Source organism: Dreissena polymorpha, chromosome 2, assembly GCF_020536995.1.
Source record: "Dreissena polymorpha isolate Duluth1 chromosome 2, UMN_Dpol_1.0, whole genome shotgun sequence".
NCBI lineage: Eukaryota > Metazoa > Mollusca > Bivalvia > Myida > Dreissenidae > Dreissena > Dreissena polymorpha.
The window spans coordinates 5,764,465-5,785,316 of NC_068356.1; the positions used below are offsets into that span (position 1 = coordinate 5,764,465).

Below are 20,852 nucleotides of genomic sequence, written 5' to 3' on the forward strand. Positions count from 1 at the left end.
TCATGAAACTTCAACGTTAGATAGATCATGACTCGCAGATGACCCCTATTGATTTTGAGGTCACTAGGTCAAAGGTCAAGGTCACAGTGACCCGAAATAGTAAAATGGTTGTGGATGATAACTCAAGAACGCATACGCCTAGGATCATGAAACTTCATAGGTAGATTGATCATGACTCGCAGATGACCCCTATTGATTTTGAGGTCAAAGGTCAAGGTCACGGTGACCCGAAATAGTAAAATGATTTTCGGATGATAACTCAAGAACGCAAACGCCTAGGATCATGAAACTTCATAGGTTGATTGATCATGACTCGCAGATGACCCTATTGATTTTGAGGTCACAAGGTCAAAGGTCAAGGTGACCCTAAATAGTAAAATGGTTTCCGGATGATAACTCAAGAACGCAAACGCCTAGGATCATGAAACTTCATCGTTAGATAGATCATGACTCGCAGATGACCCCTATCGATTTTGAGGTCACTAGGTCAAAGGTCAAGGTCACGGTGACCCGAAATAGTAAAATGGTTTTCGGATGATAACTCAAGAACGCATACGCCTAGGATCATGAAACTTCATGGGTACATTGATCATGACTTGCAGATGACCCCTATTGATTTTCAGGTCACTAGTTCAAAGGTCAAGGTCACAGTGACAAAAAACCTATTCACACAATGGCTGCCACTACAACGGACAGCCCATATAGGGGGCATGCATGTTTTACAAACAGCCCTTGTTTAAACATCATCTTATAAATTACCACACCCCACATTATACCCCCCTCTCACCCTCCCTACCCCCCCCCCCCCCCCCCAAAAAGAATTTTTATTTTTTATTTTTTTATTTTTGAAAGATCGTCTAATAAATTATTGAATATGAACAATTTTGGCTTACGATATACTGTCAAGCACTCGAATAGTCAAGCGCGCTGTCCTCTGACAGCTCTTGTTATGAGATTTTATCAAAATTCAATTATAAAAAAATTGATTTTTTTTTGGTTAAATGTGCAAATTAAGTTACTTAAAAGTGTATAATAAACGCAGGCATGTTGTTTTTAAAAGTTAATACCAAGTGCCAGTCCAAATGGAATGTTTTTTGTTAACCCGTTTTTTTAACCAGGTTTTCCGAAGGAAAAAACTGGTTATTAGATTGGTGAATGCGGGCGGGCTGGTTCTGGAACAAGCTTGTCCGGGCCATAACTATGTCGTTCATTGTCAGATTTTTAAATCATTTGGCACATTTGTTCACAATAATTGGACGGTGTGTCGCGCAAAAGAATTACATTGATATCTCATAAGTCAAGGTCACACTTTGAGTTCAAAGGTCAAAAATGGCCATAAATGAGCTTGTCCTGGCCATAACTATGTCATTCATTGTGAGATTTTTAAATCATTTGGCATAGTGGTTCACCATAATTGGACGGTGTGTCGCGCGTCAATATTTCCAAGGTCGAGGTCACATTTTAATTGAAAACCTGGTTTTGTGACAATTTTGTCCCTTGTTCATACATAATTTGACATAATGCTGATGTAGTTAGACTTACCATTGATTTATATTTTATTTGGTTGATTGTGATCAACCTATATGAACTAATGCATAAACATTTACAACTGTTTGCATTTTATCTGTATGCGCTATTTACATGTCAGGGCTCGTGCAAGGGGGCGACGTGAGCGACTAAGGCGCTTTCTTACGCCAAACGTCCCCTAAAATTAAAGAAATTGTAGATAAAAAGCGACTTCCAGTCTCCCTCTTATTGGAATTTGTTTACATCTGGTTTTCTCGATGTCAAGGTCTGACTCAATTTTCCAATACACACTGTCGCAGCCCGGAGCGTGTCGCAATTGAGCGACAGGTAATTTGAGGTAAACCCTGCCCCGATTCTCCCAACCTCCGAACTTATCTAATCGGCGATCGATATTGGTCAAGTCAGCATTCAAGTCACATGGTAGCTGGCCAATCAACATTGAGTTAGCTAACACATAATATTGGGTCATTCATGCGCAAACACTGTATACTTGGAAATACACAGTTGATATTGTCGTCTGCCAACACTATAGCGGCCGATGGCAAACGTCGTATTTAAAGATAAACAAATAGAAAGGAGCCTAACAATAAAAAAAATTATTTCTAAGTTGATCACTTTACATTTCTACCGACTATCGATCTGAATTAACAAAAGGATGGTAATTAAATAATTAGATCTATGTCGATGATGTTACACCTTTCTGCTGATTATCGTTTGAAATTAAAAGGTGATTATTAAGTAGTTTTTCACCCACAAACAATGCTATTGTAAAGCAATATGTCAATGAAATTGTATATTAATTACGTATTTGCTATGGTTTCCGATTTTCATTTTTTTGCTGTCAAACGATATGCACAATTTGTTTAATGTGCGTAATGCATACAATTTTTCGGACTGTCGTTTTCAGATACATTATTTTTCGTCGATTATAATTTAATTTCGAAGTTCTTTAAAGAAGAAATAGAATAAAGAATACACTGATGGGGTGATGCGGACGGTGTGGTTTATCATATTTCAAATTGTATTCACATGAAATTGCAATTGGAAAGACTACAAAAATTAACCAATAATTATTAAGAAAGCATATGTTAAATGTCATATTTCAAACATAAGTATTTATCTGGTCTGATAAGCTTATCTATTTTAAAAAAATAAATTATGAGCTATTGTCATCACCTTGGCGTCTGTGTTGGCGTCAGCGTCCGGTTAAGTTTTGAATTAGGTCCACTTTTCTCATAAAGTATCAATGCTATTGCATTCAAACTTGGTAAACTTACTTGCTATCATGAGGGGACTGGGCAGGCAAAGTTAGATAACTCTGGCTTGCATTTTGACAGAATTATTTGCCCTTTTTATACTTAGAAAATTGAAAATTTTGGTTAAGTTTTTTGTTGAGGTCCATTTTATTCCATAAGTATCAAAGCTATTGCTTTCATACTTGCAACACTTACTAACTATCATAAGGGGACTGTGCAGGCAAAGTTATGTAACTCTGACTGGCATTTTTACAGAAATATGTGCCCTTTACATACTTAAAAAGTTGAAAATTTGGTTAAGTTTTGTGTTAAGGTCCACTTTTTTCCTAAAGTATCAAAGCTATTGCTTTCATACTTGCAACACTTACTAACTTAATTTCATAAGGGGACTGTGCAGGCAAAGTTATGTTACTCTGACTGGCATTTTTACGGAATTATGGGCCCTTTATACTTGAAAATTTGGTTAAGTTTTGTGTTTTGGTCCACTTTACCCCTATAGTATCATAGATGTTGCTTTCATATTTGGAACACTCGCAAACTATCATAAGGGGACAGTAAAGGACAAGTTGCATAACTCTGGTTGTCATTTTTACTGAATTATGGCCCTTTTTTGAAAATTAGTAACTTTACTTCTAAAGTATCAAGGCTATTGCTTTTAAATGTCAAATACTTTCATGCTATCATGAGGGTACTGTACCTGGCAAGTTGAATTTTACCTTGACCTTTGAATGACTCTCAAGGTCAAATTATTAAATTTTGCTAAAATTGCCATAACTTCTTTATTTATGATTAGATTCGATTGATACTTTGACAAAACAACTCTTACCCGACATACAATAGACTCCACCCAAACTATCCCCCCATGCCCCTCCCCATCCAAAAAAAAATTATGAAAAATTCAAAGCAGTGTTCTCATGAAGCTGCACATTTTTAGTGGTGGAAGTTCAAGGTCAAGGGTATCCTTCAAGGTCAAGGTCATCCTTCAAGGTCAAAGGCCAAAAAAAAAATCAAAACGGCCTTCTCATGAAGCTGCACATTTTGAGTGGTGGAAGTTCAAGGCCAAGGTCATTATTCAAGTTCAAGGTCAGCCTTCAAGGTCAAAGGTGAAAAAAAAAATCAAAGCGGCTTTATCATGAAGCTCCACATTTTGAGTGGTGGAAGTTCAAGAGCAAGGTCATCCTTCAAGGTCAAGGTCATCCTTCAAGGTCAAAGGTCAAAAAAAAAATATTTCAAAGGGGCGTTCTCATAAAGCTGCACATTTTAAGTGGTTGAAGTTCAAGGTCAAGGTCATCCTTCAAGGTCTAAGGTAAAAAAAAAAAAAATTCAAAGCGGCGCAAAAGGGGGCAGTGTGTTTCTGACAAACACATCTCTTGTTTTTTTCAAAGATGGTTAAAAAACACAAATATTTATTTTATTATTTCATTTTTGAAATACCGTCCAACCATCCCACCTAAGAATCCCCGCCCCCCCCCCCAAAAAAAAATTTAATATTTTTTTTGTTTTTGCATTTTTGGAAGATGATGTAATAAATGACCACACCCCCACACTATACACCTCTCTCCACTCCACTCCTCCCTCCTTTGTGATTGAAATTGAGATCGGTCCCTACACCTTTAATAAGAAAAATAGATGAGCGATCTGCACCCGCAAGGCGGTGCTCTTGTTAAGCTTATGCTATCTACTGCTTCATAAACATATTATCTTTGAAATACTTTAGTCTGTATGATATGATATTTACATCAAAATGGATTTAATATAGAGCTAGTAAAATTTAAGTTATTTATCTGTCGTGTCTATAATTACTTGGTCATAAATGAGCTTGTCCGGGCCATAACTATGTCATTCATTGTGAGATTTTTAAATCATTTGGCACATTTGTTCACCATTATTGGACAGTGTGTCGCGCGAATGAATTACATCGATATCTGCAATGTCAAGGTCACACTGTGAGTTCAAAGGTCAAAAATGGCCATAAATGATCTTGTTCGTGCCATAACTATGTCATTTATTGTGAGATTTTAAAAATACTTTGTGAATTTGTTCACAATCATTGGACGATGTGTCATGCGAAAGAATTATGTCAATAGCTCCAAGGTCTAGGTCACACTCGGAGTTCAAAAGTAAAAAAATGGCCATTAATTTGGACAGTATGTCATGCGAAAGAATTCAAGAGTTCAAAGGTCGAAATGGCCATAAATGATAATGGCATTATAATTCTTAAAAATCGCCATAAATTTGATTCTCTTGTTTTGTGAAGACAGCATTCAAAATAGTCTGTGTCAATGCGGCATGTGGGGGTATACGTCAGGTCTGTGACAAAGCTCTAGTGTTATGACAGTTCAGTATGTGTATGAAGTCAGGCAACATATATTGCTGAAATTGATGGCACCATATTTCTTTTCCTGACTTATTTTATACCCAATGATTCTCTTACTTAATGTTTTAAAACAGTTTGTGTGATTTTTCTCCTGATATATATCATTCTTATCAAATAGTTTCTGAGATTTCAGTTAGACAGTATATTTATGTGGATTGCATAGCTCCAAGCAAAATCTTAAATAATGTCTTCCCTCTTTGCCATTCACTCCAGAAGCTTGTGCAATGGTGGATTGTTTATCAATAGTAAATGCCAGTGATACTTGTACCAAGTAACTGGCAGAAGAGACACGCCAATGTGAGATTATTACTGGTAACATCATTCATTCTATTAACAATGCGGTCTAGATGCAGTCTAGCCATATTGAACTTGACAGTCAATGGACCATGACATATAACCATTGATTTTACTTCCCTTTTATCTATTCCAGATATAGACTCAACGCGGATGAGTAAACCCTTGAATGGATTATGCATCAATAAATTAAAGCAACCAAACAGTGCAGCAATGCTGAACAGTGAAAACAGCCCCCACTCTGCACTTGGTGAGGTACAGACTAAGCAAATATCTGCCTCAGAAATGGAGAAAAAGACTTTAGAAATTCATGAAAACAGCCTGCCCTTGAAGTCCAGTGATGAAGACAATGACAGGTACCAACTTCCAGATACTCAAAATCGGGAACTTAAAAACTCAGACAGGAGTCACGAGTTGCATAGCACTAGTCAAAGAGAAAAACTTAGTAGTGGTGTGAATGGATTAAAGCACGACGCGCGAGTGTTGTCAAGTATACCGATGCCATTACACGTGCAGATGGGACGCAGTTGTGAACAGTTAGTGGGTGAGCCCCAGTTGCACGTGCAGGAAATGAGCTCGACAGTTTCATCTCCAGGTATTATTTCTTTGTTTGCTTTAATTTTTTAGCTTGACTGTTTTCGGAGAAAACCCGAGGTATTGTCATAGCCAGCTCGTTGTGTCGTCCGCCGTCCACGTCCTGCTAAAACCTTAAAATTTTGTTAACCTTTTGAATATTAGATTTAAAATGAAAGTGCTTCCATCTTCAACATTGAAACTTCATATGTAGCTGCACCATGATGAGTTCTACATGCCACACCCAATTGAAGTAAAATATTTGTCAGACCATCATCTTAGTCGCACTTGTATGCTGTTGTGGATGCAGTGTCATTCAGCTGTCATAGCTGGTCTTTTTATGCCCCTGAAGGGCGGCATATAGTTTTTTAACTGTCTGTCAGTCCGTCCGTCCGTCTGTCTGTAAGTCAGTCAGTCAGTTGTCCGTCCGTCCAAAAACTTTAACATTGCCCATAACTTTTGCAATATTGAAGATAGCAACTTGATATTTGGCATGCATGTGTATCTCACGGAGCTCACATTTTGAGTGATGAAAGGTCAAGGTCATCCTGCAAGGTCAAAGGTCAAATATATGGCTTCAAAGCGGAGCAGTAGGGGGCATTGTGTTTCTGACAAACACATCTCTTGTTCATTTTTTGTACTCAGGTTAGCGCCTTGGGCCATCATGACCCTCCTCTGTAAAGTTGGTAACATGTGAGGCAGATCTGAAAGTCCTTGAGTGAGCACAATCTGCAATTTCATACAGGAAACACCAAAGTTGCACATGTTACATGATCATCATGCCTAAAATATATTCCACCACAAAAAGTGTGAAGATTATTTATGAAAATATTTAATGGTTTCAAGATACGCTTTAGCAAATATTTTGCTTGTCCATGCATCCACATTTGACATTATAATTTCTCTTGGAATAGAAAATGTATCCAAAAGTGGAACATTCCTACTCAAATAATATATGAAAAGAAACATGGTCAAGGAAGTGTGACCAGGCTTAGAGGATGAAAGATTAGTTCATTTGTAATCTGTTTATAATCCAGTCACAGCATGTGTTGATCACAGAGAAACCTCAACATTAAAAGCCACTGTTGATTTGTTTTATTACAGTAAGCCTTGTGTTGCCATTTGAACTTTTTTCTTTCTGCTAATCTCTGTTGATGAAATAGATCAGTTTATTTGTATGGCTTACATATTGACTCAGTACTGTCACTTTGTAGGATTTCATGCCTAATCAACCATTTATTCATGCACAAATGGATTACAAATGTACACAAATAAATATGTTGCGTGTGCGCCACATTGACATTTTTCTACTCTACATGTACTCTACAATCATAATTCTTGTATAAGTATTAACAACTTGCCAATTGTTCCATTAAATATAAAATTCTGTCCTACAGGATTCATATCAGAGTTATGGCACTTACCATTCTGCCTATTGAAACTATTGAAGCAGTGCGCAGTGTTCCTTATCTTGTGCATGGACATACCAAACAAAGTTTTATGATTAAACAGACTTAACCATGGACTTAACAAAATTGAGTGGTACAAATCATCTCTCTATATGGGAGTGTATAACCAGGGCTTTTTTCCTTCTGTGAGAATTGCCGTTTTTCACAAATTTGGGAAATTCGCGACTTATATTTTCACAATTTCAAGAAGTTCGCGACTCATTTTTTCACAATTTTGAACAGTTCACGACTAATTTTTTCACAATTTTGAACAGTTCGCGACTAATTTTTCACAAAATCTGGGGGCCAAGGCCGCTTCACAAAAACAGGAAAAAAAGCCCTGATAACCCTAACAAATATATAGAGTGTAATATGTATTATTGTTTGAATTCATTATGAAGACATTATGAAACTCATGATATCATCTATAGTGCAAACAATATGTTGTTGCATTATGTAAACTGTTATGACCATGGACAGTAGTTTTAATGGTATCATGATTGAGTATGTTGATTCAAGGCCATTTATGAACATTTGGCATCCTTTCTATGGATGGAGCAGGGGAGGATTTATGAACAGCCATGTGCACGGTAATGGTTCATTTTGTGGTGTGTATATTAATTCTTTAATAAAAGTTAACTTTGAATAAAGTATTTTATTTTAAGTCCTGAAACAAAAATGGTTAGATGCTGGTAACATGCTTTAAAAAAAAGGTAATTATGTAGAGTTTGTATTACTACTCTTTTGTGTAGGCAAGACTTAAAATGACCATTAAGTAACTGTATTAAAAGAATGTTTAGATTTGTATCTCTGTATTTTGTTGGTTGTCATTTATGGGAACATGTATACAAGTACACAACTGACCTGAGTTCAATTGTGATCCTTTTTTCCACAAATCATTTATATCCAATATACTGCGAACATGCTACTGATTGAGCTTAGTGATTGCATATTCACTTTTTTAATCATTAAATTTTATTTCTATTTTCTCACTTCATAAGTTATCAAATTTGAATTGATACATGCTGCTGAATTACACTCTTTCCGTGTGTTACTGTATAAAACATTACAGTATACAAGTCACATTTCAATACCAATCGGTCTGAACAATTGTAGTGCTATAGATACGGCCTGTCTGTTTTTTATGAAGAGAAACAGTTAATTCCAAATCATTTGCAATATCATTTTGTTAAAACGAGCTTTTTAAATCTTAACCAAAAGCAAAAGATTTCAGTGTTCTCTGTGCTCTTCTTTAGCAACTAATTCATCCAAGTTTTGAATGCAGTTGGGCACTTTTGATAGGTTCAAAGGATTTTTAAAATAAGGGAGGACTTTTAATTTGTACCTGGAAATTGATAATGTCTTATTAACAGTATAATTTTGGTTACAAGTTTTAGTACATGAGATTTGAAAATAAATAATAGAATTACCTTTTTTGCATAAAAAAAAAGTTGAAAATATTTTGGATGACGCACATAAAGCTTTTAAGTTGGTGGGTTTAGTATAGCTTTTGTGAGGAAATGTGAGATCTTAGAAGTTGTGATTAAATTACAATCAGATGCATCTTTCCAAGAATAAAGATAGGATTTCTACAAAGATTTTTTTCCATATAATTCTGATTGACTGCAATACAATTTTTTTTGTTGCTTAAACATAATACTTGTATCAATGATTTTTTTTTCACACTTTGAACATGTAAGTGAGGTTTTGAATGTCTTTTTTGTCAAAACTTAAAATTTCCTTAAAGTTATCTATCATTTAATTGTCCTTTCATACACCTAAAAAAAAATTCTTCCTGACACAAAGTAACCACAGATCAGGTTTTCAAAAAATAAAGAAAAATCACAAGAAAGATTTTTGTTTTCAAGTACATGTATACTTGTTGCCTTGTTTAATTGGTTAATTATGAGTTTCAAAGAGAATAAGATTTTGTAGATCAATGATTTTCATTGTGCCAACACTTCAATCAGGTTATCTCTTATGACCAGGCATGTTGGTCTTGGATAGAACAGGACACTTTTTCTAATCTGTTAACTGCCAAGTGCATTTTAGTGCAAACTAATTTAATGCATAGTTACACTGTTCAGTGCACAGTAAACTCAATATCCCTCTAAATAGAAATTAGAACTGGAATGGTGCCCTGAACTCATGGTACCAAAATTTGAACAAACTTGAATAACACAGACATACTTCAAGATCATTAATTCTGAAATGCGGATAAAGAAAATATTTAATAGGGAAAGGCAGCATTCCAAGTCTGTGTTGCAGTGTTCTAAGTAGTCCGTGCACATTCTTAAAATGTGTTGATCAAACAAGGTGTTAAGATTACATCGGCCAGATTTTACAGATTGTTCTCATTCCATTCTGTCCATTCAATAAGCATTTATTTTGTTTCTTTCTAGAAATATGTTCTGTTTTGGAATTTTGTTTATTTCAAAACAGACATGTTAAGAGGTACACATAAAATGGATTAATTATCCTGTGTGTTAATGATTATTTACTTTGCAAACCTTTGGTTTTTAACATGTACAGTATCATTATAATGCGCCAGAGTTTTTTTTAGAAAAAGGGGAAGACGCTGGACGCTGGATGAAAGGGGAAAATAGAGTGCGAAAAAGAAAATAAAAACTTTTTAAAACAATGTATATAACCCATCTTCTCCGATTTCAGGGATTTTTCACTCCGTAAATGGAGGCATTCCCAAAGCAAAAAAAACGGCCCCATTCCCAATCAAATCTAGATGACATTTCCCCTATTAATTTACAATAAAGAAGTTTTCTGTCAAAATCATAAAAAAACAATAACAAACACTAATGACATTTAGAGTGACTTCCCTTTATCCATTACGTTATATAGCATGCGCTTAACTATTCAGATATAAGCACGTTTAGTTTGAGGATTGTTCTACCAAAATTTACAGCGATAAAGTGCGAAATGTTCTGCATGACTTTGCAAAAATTAATAGGAACCGCAAACTACACATTTGAATCCAACTCCATAGACGCTTATTTCTATTTTAACATGATTTTGCGACCACCACAAATGAGCTAGTATTGCGATGGATATTTAAGCAATCAAAATTAACAATTCTCGATTTAAAGCTTTAATAAATGCTAAAAAAGATATGTTTTAGTGAAAAATGATATTCTTGGAGGGGAAATTGTATTTTGAGGGGAAAAAAATCTGAAAGGGAAGACGCCGACTATCAGCGTCACTTTCTTAGTAAAAATAAACCCTGTGGGCATAACCTGCCCTTAAGCCTACAAATAGAACAGTTTAAAAATTGCAGGTATTTGTTAAAGCTCAGTTTGCTATTAAATGGGAAGGACTGTTTTAGGCTTTTATCCAACTAAAACAATTCCCAACATCTTTCAGAAGTAGATGCCTGCTATGCATGTGCAGTCCATTTTTAATACTAAACACTAATATTACTAAAACATGCTTAAAAATGGACGGCCACCAGTCCAATATCAAGTTAAGGTTCAGCACATTATGTTATAATTAAATATTGCAGAATTAAACTTTAATTATCATTAAGTAGCAGGTGTGGATGTTTATAGGATCGTTTAATTTTTTACTCAACTACTATATTCTTCATTTGATTGTGTTATTTATGGCTGTCTGATGAATGGCGCAACTTATATCACATTATTTCAGGATCATGTTTGACCTATTTAAGTTTAAACGTTTGCTAAGTTCTCATTTCTTTCATCTTTGTCCTACAAATATTGTCCTACAAATATAATATCAGGCAGTCAATAATTAACAGGGTTGTGTCAATAGTCATGAAAAGTAAATAGGCCTGCCCTATTATGACCTGTTCAAGCCCAATTTAAAAGGACAGAGCATAATATATCTCAATTTGATTTATTATTGGCTATGACGCAAGTCCCTCCAAGTGTAAAAAGTTCTTTGAAATTGCAATTGTTATCTGTGTGTTGGTGGGTCATTGCTGTGTATAATTAAAAGATGACTTATGGTATGAACGCTTATTTTTGCTGTCTGATGTAGTTCTGATGGTAACTTCGATTATTGTGGTTATTATCATTTTATGATGATGATGATAGTGGTGATGATGGTGATCATGATGATGATGATAGTAGGTCAAAAACTACCAGGACCAATGACCTAAAAATTTGCATTGAAGGTTTAAAAAAAAAAGATTTTTTTAGATCAACATTTTAGTAGTTTCTCTTCCATCCAGCTCTATAAGTTACACATGATTAAATATAATATTTAAAACACTTTAATTCTCATTTGTACGGTGGCATAAAGGGGACATAGGAATTGTTTTATTAAACCGTCTCTATGACGTGCACACGCGATAGCTATGACGTGCGCACGCGATAGCTATGACGTGCGCACGCGATAACTATGATGTGGGCATTTCATAGCTGACCAATCAGAAAAGGTATCAGATCAGAACAGGTAGCGCATTCGAAAGCAATAATTGACCAATGAAACTTGTGGAAATGTCAGCCAATTTGTAACTAGCGCACTGAGCACATGGTGTGTTTTTATAGTCAATTCTCTATTCATGCTGAATTTCCCAGCTTTTCAATCCCTTTAGAAACAAATCACAAAGTATTTCCATTTTTTGATAATTAATGGCTTATTTGATACCTTTTCTGACTGGTCAGCTATCGCGTATGCACGTGAAACCCATTGCGTGTGCACGTCATAGAGAAAGTTAAATAAAATATTTTCCATGTACCCTTTATGCCACCGTACATTTGTGAAGCATTTGTAAGCAAAAAATGACAACCCTTTTTTCCCAATTTGGTCAAAACGCAGCGATTTTTCCCAAACCAAAGGGACCCGGCCCCGTTCCCAAAATGGTGGAAACAAACACTGTACATGAACACAAAGTGTTACCCTTTTTTTCGGCGTAGCTGAAGCTAAGCCAGCTTTTCACCTTAACTGACATTTGTAAGTGTCCAATAAAATTCAAATAAAATTTCCCGCGGCTAGGTACGAATGAATACACGTCATTTATTCCATTGGCTGATTTGAGCATACCACAAGAACATTGGAAACATATCCGCATCTTCCCTTCTCAAAATGAAATGCACTTTTTAACAAAGTACGCTTTAAAAACTGTATTTTTTCTGCATTTTTATCGAAAAGTGTATTTTTTCTGCACTTTTTTCATAATTAAGTGCACTAAAGTGCATTTTTTCTGTATTTTCATAGTGTATTTAAGTGTATTTTACTGTACTTTTAGTGTATCTTCTGTAGACAAAGTGCATCTTTTTATGCAATTAGTGCATTTTTTTTAATGAAGTGCTTTTTTGTGCATATAAGTGTATCTTCTGATTTGCCAAAAAACACACAGTATGGGATCATCAGATAAGAGATGGATAAGCATCATAAACATTTATCCCTATCAGTGCTCCATCTAGGTTAGACAAAGGGGTGTTCATAGACTTTTGATTTGCTCAGGCACCATCTATTTGAAAACAAGCCACTTTTGATTGGTTGGCTAGCACATGAAGTTATTTGGAGCACAAGAAGTTATTTTTTGAAAACAATTGGGTTTCAGCAACTTAAATTGAGCTAAATTTTAGGTATAAGCAACGTTAAGACTTATAATTCTAGTGTCAAATGTCTTGAAATACTTTCAGCATGAAGTATTGTGTGATGAAAACAATGTGTATTTACTGCAATGTGTCTATCAACAATAAGTTTGTTGCAAAGACGATTCAAAGTGGGTGGTTAAAGTGATATGGTTTTTAGCTCACCTGAGCGATAGCTCGGGGTGAGCTATTGTGATCACTCAGCGTCCGGCGTCCGGCCGTCCGTCTGTCTGTAAACAATTTGTAAACATCTTCTTCTACTAAACCATTGAGCCAATTTCAACTAAATTTCATGTAGAGCATCCCTAGGTCATGGGACAAAAGAATTGTTAAAAAAAATTTGATCACATAACCAAGATGGCCGCCATGACCATATATGGTAAAAACCTTAAAAAATCTTCTTGTCAGAAACCGCTCATCAGATTTTCAAAAAAATTCACAGGGATGACCTTTGAAGGCTCCCCTGAAAAAGTTGTTCAAAGAAATTTGTTTCGTCAAAAAACATGGCCGCAGGAGCTCGTTGAACTTTGCATGTTTATTCGTTTTTGCCTATTTTGTGAAAACTTTCAAAAATCTTCCACATTTTTTGTCCGATCCTTTCCAAATTTGCACAGTGTCTTTATATCAATGAGGACACGAACCCTACAAAAAATTAGCATTATTGGTCCATGAAGTACAGAATTACCTCCCCTTGAATTGAGAAAATGGTGTTTATGCAATAAATGCCAAATTTTTCATCCAATTCTTTCCAAACTTGTTTATATATCAGATTAAAGAGAATAAAATTTTCTTTATTATGGTTTTTCTTTCATGAAAATCCATAAAGGATAAGTGTTATGAATCGTTGCTTAATTAATGAACAATGCGAATTATCGGTATTGATTTTTTTCCTGACATGCCGTCCCAGATATTAACCGCTTTCAGCTGTAGACTGTGCATCAATACATCGCCGTGTTATTGACCTGAAAAATTCATACGCAGTCGGCATTAACACCGGTCATCGAGACAAATTACTGATGTGAAAACAAATCGTACATCGTAGAGGATTAAATAAACAATTACATCTGATTAAAGATTAAAGATTGCTGCCGATTTTTAAATCAATTTGAGTACTTTTTGCGTATATTTGATGCCGAATGGGAAGCTGTGTTTAGACTTAAGTTGAGAAAAATGGCAACGAGATACTTGCCTGTTGGTAGCTAAAGAAACTTCAGCGTACAGTTTATAATGGGTGGCCATTCCCAGCTGTAGTTTACGGGCGGGTAGTGAACTGGTTGAGAAAAGTGGAAGCTTGTGGAAAAGCGGTTTGAGAAGTTTGTAAGAAAACCCTGAATTATCAGTCTTGTGGGAAGAAGGCATTGCGTCTCCACGCAGAGGGTCCTTATCACATAAAGAATATAAGAACCATCAAGACCAACCAGGTAGGGTTTTTATTTTTTTAAACTAACACCCCGAATTTGGTCGTATTTTCTGTTGCTAAAGTTTACTGTTTAGGTTGTTTTGCATCAAAAATCGGCAAGATAGATCTAGCAAATTTGCCAATTTTTTTTTATTAATAACGTATGATTCATTGATTGTGAGCTTTTAAAACATTTTGACCTTTGAATAAAGCATAAATCAGAAAAAGAATTTTAACAGTAATTGAAAATACGATCAAATACGCCATTTTTGCTGACTGGGACAGGTCTTTTTTAGTTAAATAAAATGTTTTATTGTCCCCAACATATGATCCCAGCAGCAAGAAATGTTTTTTTTTTTACTTTTTGTAAAACAAATATGGGCAACCTACCGTAATCCAAATTCGCCGACACCTTAATTCGAAGATGTTCTATTTTTATCGATTAAATGGATGACTATTGTCTTGGAATCATTTCAAAGTAATACAGCCGAGTTTAAAATTATTATTTTGTGCTATTAAACATTCATTATTTCTTAAATTATTTGCTAAATATTGCTTCATGTAACCGTTACATCGTCAAATTTGGGTCACACCAGGATACAATTATTTAGCATTCAAACAACGATTGGGATAAAAACTAGGGGAACCCATGCTGAAATTTTCAATTTTAACTGTTTAGCAGAAGCCACCATACCCAATTTTCTTAGGTGTATGTGGAGGCTTCTGGCAGCATGATTCTGTGAATATAAATGGTGACATTTGATTCTGCATTAATTAAACATGTATTATTGACTTTTTTAAAGTATGTGTGAAAAATATAATTTGTAACCACTGTTGCAGGTTTTATCTGGTTCTTCAAAAGCAACACCTGCAGTCGAGTCCATGCCAGACAGAGGGTGCATGTGAATGAATTGCCTTTTGACTAAGTTTTGTGTGTTCCTTATCAAGTACATGAACATTTTTAAATATATGTGTATGTTGTTTTTTTAAGAAAATAGAATCACCAGAACAGGTACAGGCACCCTTTAAATGTGTCGAATCCAGGAGCTTCTGGGGGCCTCTGGCCCCCTTGTCCCCTGGACCCACCGAGGGCCCTGCGGCCCCCTGGCCCCCAGCTTTAAGTTCAGGATTTTCAAAATATCCAACTTTGACCCCTGCAAATGCTTTGCTAAAACTTTGGCTACAGTTTCTAAAATTTGGCTACACAAAATTCCATTTGACTAAAATGTTGGCCACAGAAATTTTTGGGCAAGAGGAGCCCTGTTTGGATTGTATTTGGGTCATCTGGGGTCAGCAACTAGGCACTAGGTCAAATAATAGAAAAACCTTGTGTAGACTATAGAGGTCACAGTTTTCATCAGATTTTATTGAAATATAGTCAGAATGTTTGTCTTGTTAAAATCTGGATTGGGATTGACTTTGGGTCATCTAGGGTCAAAAACTAGGTCATATTAAAAAAAAAAACTTTTGTAGACAGTAGAGGTCACAGTTTTCATTAAATCTTTATGAAATTTGGCCAGAATATTAATCTTGATGAAATCTGGGTTGGGATTGTATTAGGGTCATCTGGGGTCAAAAACTAGGTCAAATCATAGAAAAACTTTGTGAAGACAATAGAGGTCATAGTTTTCATATGATCTTAATGAAATATGGTCAGAATGTTTATCTTGATAATATCTGATTTTGGATCGTATATGGGTCATCTGGGGTCAAAAATTAGGTCACCGGGCAAATTCTAGTAAAACCTTGTGTAGATGAAAGTGGTCACAGTTTTCATCACGTCTTAATGAAATTTTGTCAGAATGTATTAATTAATAAAATTTGGCTTGGGATTGTATATGGGTCTAATAAAATTTAAGTTCATGAAGCAAGGTTAGTCAGGTGAGCGATTCAGGGCCATCATGGCCCTCTTGTTTGGAATACTGAAGAACAGCTGTAACATGTTTGTATTTTCATTTCTGCATCTCTTTTTAATTTAATTAATTATGATCATTATCATATTTATGTATTGTCACTGGGAAATGTAAATTGATAAGTAAATGTAATGCAATTTTAAGGAAAAAACACCATTTGAATTATTATGGCTGTATTTTATGGTTATTGTCATCTTAAATTTTATTTATACCTATTTCTTGTCATTAATGAACAGATTTCTTTCCCCCATATTTAATAAGAACCTTTATATTTTTAACTTGAAGGTTAAACCCCAAGGTGAAATTTAAATTGATCGGAATTAAATTATTATTAAATATGACATTTGTGTTGTAACACATCTGCATTATTGTTTTAAATTGTTTTTTTCAGGAGATCATTAAAAGTGTGATTGAATTTAAGAGGAGAATGCCCAAGGCACGCACAAAAGCAATGGGACAGGGGGCAGCAGTTGCAGAGGAAAGCAGAAAAGCTTTTAAGCACCCATAGCTAGAATTGTTTATTTTAAAATGATTAATGTTAATAAATGTGTTTATTTACAAAGTTTATTTGCTGTCATTCTTTCAAATTCAGATCATATTTAAACTGGCCACTTTTCATATCCAAACGAATGTTTTTTTTAAATAGACATTTTTTAAAGGTACACTTAAGTGCACTTATAATTCACTAAAAAAAACACTACAGCGTATTTTTTAAAAATACACTTGAGCGTATTTTTTTTTTAAATACACTAGAGCCTATCTTTTAAAAATAATACACTTGAGCGTATTAAAAAAAATACACTAGAGGGTATTTAAAAAAAAAACACTTTTAAAGAAACACTAGAGTGTTGTTTTTTTTTAAAATGCACTAGAGCGTACTTAAGTGTATTTTTCATGTTTTCCTAAGTAAATTAAAACGCTTAAAATACGCTTGAAGTGTACATTTTCGGGTACAAAAAAAACGGTAAGCGTACTAGTACACTTAACCAAAAAAATGTACTTAAGCGTATTAGTTCCACTGGAAATAACACTTACAGTACAACCAAAGCGGAACAAACGTATTTCGCGATCCGCGGCGGCAAGGCGAAACGAGTCGATGCCTGTAGTCGTTGAAGCCGCGTCAGTATGCGGCGGCAAGTCGCATTTCGCCGCGAAACTTCGCATCTGTCCGCCGAGGCATGCCGCGGTCCGCGACATGATGCTGAGTTGATGCGATCATGAAATATTTTTTTTTTTTAATTATTAGTTACATGTAGTTAACAAATTTTGAAAGAACAATTATAATAATAATTAAAATCATAATAAATTTATTGTGCACGGATTGTATTAGCATATACATGTAAGCATGGTTAATGTGTCTGGCCAATTATTAAGTTTGTTTCCCGCCCGTAGCGTATGTATTTCACACATAAACAAGGTCACGTAATTATGTTTTCGCACATACAAGTGGTCAAGGCTCCAGCATATGGTGGATTTATAAATTAATTGCATGTTGATTCCGCTATTATATTTTAGCTGAGAAAATTAGCTGTTTGAAGCCACATCAATAATCAAGACGGTGACGACGTATTTGTAGTTTTGTTAATTATCAGCTTATTATAACTATTGTTTGAATATGCGTATATAAACACGTTTTATTTTGTTCATATTATACAGTTAATATCGCTACTAATTACCCGATAATCCCGTATATTCCAGTTTTAAAGCAAATGCTGGTTAATATTTACGATACACAAACATTCTCGATATTTCCTTAAGTATCAAATACATTTTGGCATTTGTTACTATTTATAGAGATGATGAAATAACGTCTAATCGGGGCGTTTTTTTTCTCCACTGAACACGCGATTTACGCCTGACGTGATGTTCATGTATTTATACAACACAAAATACACCCAAACTTTCCAAACGACGTTCTACATGTCTGCATAATTTTCGCGCGCTTTTTATGAAACAAAGGATATTTTAGCACTGTTTATTTGACGCTAGAATTTGCCAAAGGACGCGTAAGCATTAAAATTCGGAAGTGTGTTTCGGATTACAAATTTAATAACGATAATCGAACGAAACATAAACAGTTGCGCGTAATTAATTCTACGCTACACATACATGTATGTACATGTAGGTGGATATCTTTTCACTCGATCCGCCGCGTACGTATGCGGCGGATTTACTCCGCGAAACTACGCGTGGTTAATACAGACTCGGCGTCGTTGCGCGGATCGATGCCGAGTGCCACGGCGATACGCCGCGTGAACACACGATTCGGCCGCCGCGGACTAATAATCTGGCCGTGGCGTAGCCGCGGATTATGTTTGTGCCGCTTTGGCTGTACTGTAAATACACTTTAAAAATACACACAAAAGTGCATTTATACACTCAAAAAGTGTATTATTTTAACAGAAACATGCGCTTGTTTATTTAAATGCGCTTTAAAGCCCATGTTATTGGCACCGTATTTTTTAAAGCAAAAAATAAGGTACCAATTACATGCGCTTTAATGCGCTTTTTTCAAGAAGGGTTTGTAAGACTGTTTTACTGCATGAAACTTTATCTCTAATGAAAAGGCTTAATAGATAGAACGGTTTTACACTCAATTCTCGACATTTAGTACTTACTTATATATTCCTGTCAACATGTTAACATGTAAAAGTATAAAGGGCAGTGGAAGCGAGGCCTCACTTAAATGCATTGTATTTCAACCCGCGAGGTATCGGGTCAATTCGCGGCCAGTGTGTGAATGTCAGAGTTTATATACAGGTCATCACCGGAGTTCGTGGCCAGTAAAATAATCGTTATATATTAAAGACGCTATCCGTGAACTAGGTGACCTGGAATTTTCTTTAGACCAGAAAAATGTTAAATAAAGATATTCAGCAATATAATTATGGTATGTCAATAATAGATTCTAAATGTGTTTTCAACAGTACAATGATAAATATTATTTTTGAATAATTTAACAATAATTATTCCACCATATTGACTAATGTATTAAGCATGAGTGCGATGATTCTCGATACTGTTAATAATGGAATCAAATAGCAATGCCCGACAAACCACTAAAACAGGTTTGTTTGAAGAACGCGCCTATAAATACGGATACTTCGCGTGTGGCCGGTTGACTCATATTTTTTAATTTTGCTTCCATTCTTCTTTTGGTTTTCTGTTTTGTATTTATAGGTTTATTACCAGCAATATGTAATAATGTAAAATAAGCCGCGAAAACTCCGTGTAACATCCCGTACTGAGTGTGATGCAGCTTAAAGAACTGCACAGAAAGACATTTGCTATCCTTGATCTCATTCATTGAACTATCAACGCCGTATATCTTTTTTAAAGATATTTCTTGTTAATTATGGGACATTACTGGTTCTTAAGAATGTCTAAACCATATTTTGAACTGATCTCTTTGAAGAAAACGTCATGTCTGTTTCCTAAATATGCCTCAATGTCAGCCTTTTACATGGTCTGTATGTGCCCTTCATGAGAACAACCTTGTGGAATGCAGAATGTTTTGTGGAGGGGATTTCTTTTGTGTTATCGAAGCATGCATAAATTCAGGTGCATCACATGATGGTACAGTTTTTGTTTTTCATGTTTAATGCTTGAAGGTCATTAAGCGCATGTTTTTGTTGCAAGCTCAGGGCAAAAATGCTCACAAAGTGCGCTATTTCACAATAGGATGTGTTCTAGAAGTTTTTGTTTCATGATTTGTCTACATTTTAAAGTAACTGAAATCAGTTTTGTGTTTGTAAATCTATTAGTTTAATTTATATAAAAAAAGTTTTTTTATTCAGCCTCAAACAGACATTATTTAAGGTATTAAGCTGATATTTAAGTATTAAGATTTAAATAAACAATATTCAGAAAACGACCGTAATCAGAAGATTAAGGGAATATTCTTAAGAATGTCACACAAAAATATTAACTTACTAAGTATTGTTGATATTTTTATAGTTATTTCAAATGCTAACATTTTATTCCACGTACTGTACATGTAAATACTGTTTACAGCCACGATTATAAGCCGCTATTTTTATGTCCCCCAGTATATTGTTTTTGCCCTGTCTGTTTGTTGGTTTGTTTGCGTCAAACTTTAACATTGGCCATTACTTTTGCAATATTGAAATGTTGGTTTGTTTGCGTCAAACTTTAACATTTGCTATAACTTGTGCAATATTGAAGATAGCAACTTGATATTCGGCATGCATGTGTATCTCATGGAGCTGCACATTTTGAGTGGTGAAAGGTCAAGGTCATCCTTCAAGGTCAAAGGTCAAATATATGGGGGGGGGGGGTGACATAGTGTTTCACAAACACATCTTGTTTCTTTTGAAATCGCCTTAATATTAGTAAGACATGTGAGGCTGTTTATTAAAAAAGCAAACAAGATATCTATCTTTGTATAAATGTTTTTATTGTTATCGTCAATTAACCTGCCTATCTCTAGAAGATTAAGAATCCAAGAAAGCTGAGTTTCTAAAATGTA

General features: G+C 35.1%; 1 protein-coding gene across 2 annotated transcripts in view; it reads left to right on the top strand.

Moving 5' to 3' along the window:
* The window catches only part of LOC127865679 (uncharacterized), a 459,001-nt gene that overhangs the window by 18,895 nt on the left and 419,254 nt on the right, over positions 1–20,852 (top strand). For both annotated transcript variants that reach the window (XR_008042730.1, XM_052405603.1), the window contains exon 3: positions 5,591–6,049. Coding sequence is in view for 1 of the 2 variants with exons in the window: in XM_052405603.1 (XP_052261563.1) it covers positions 5,591–6,049 (459 nt within the window). In the remaining variant the exon portion in view is untranslated. The remainder of the gene's footprint in view (positions 1–5,590; positions 6,050–20,852) is intronic.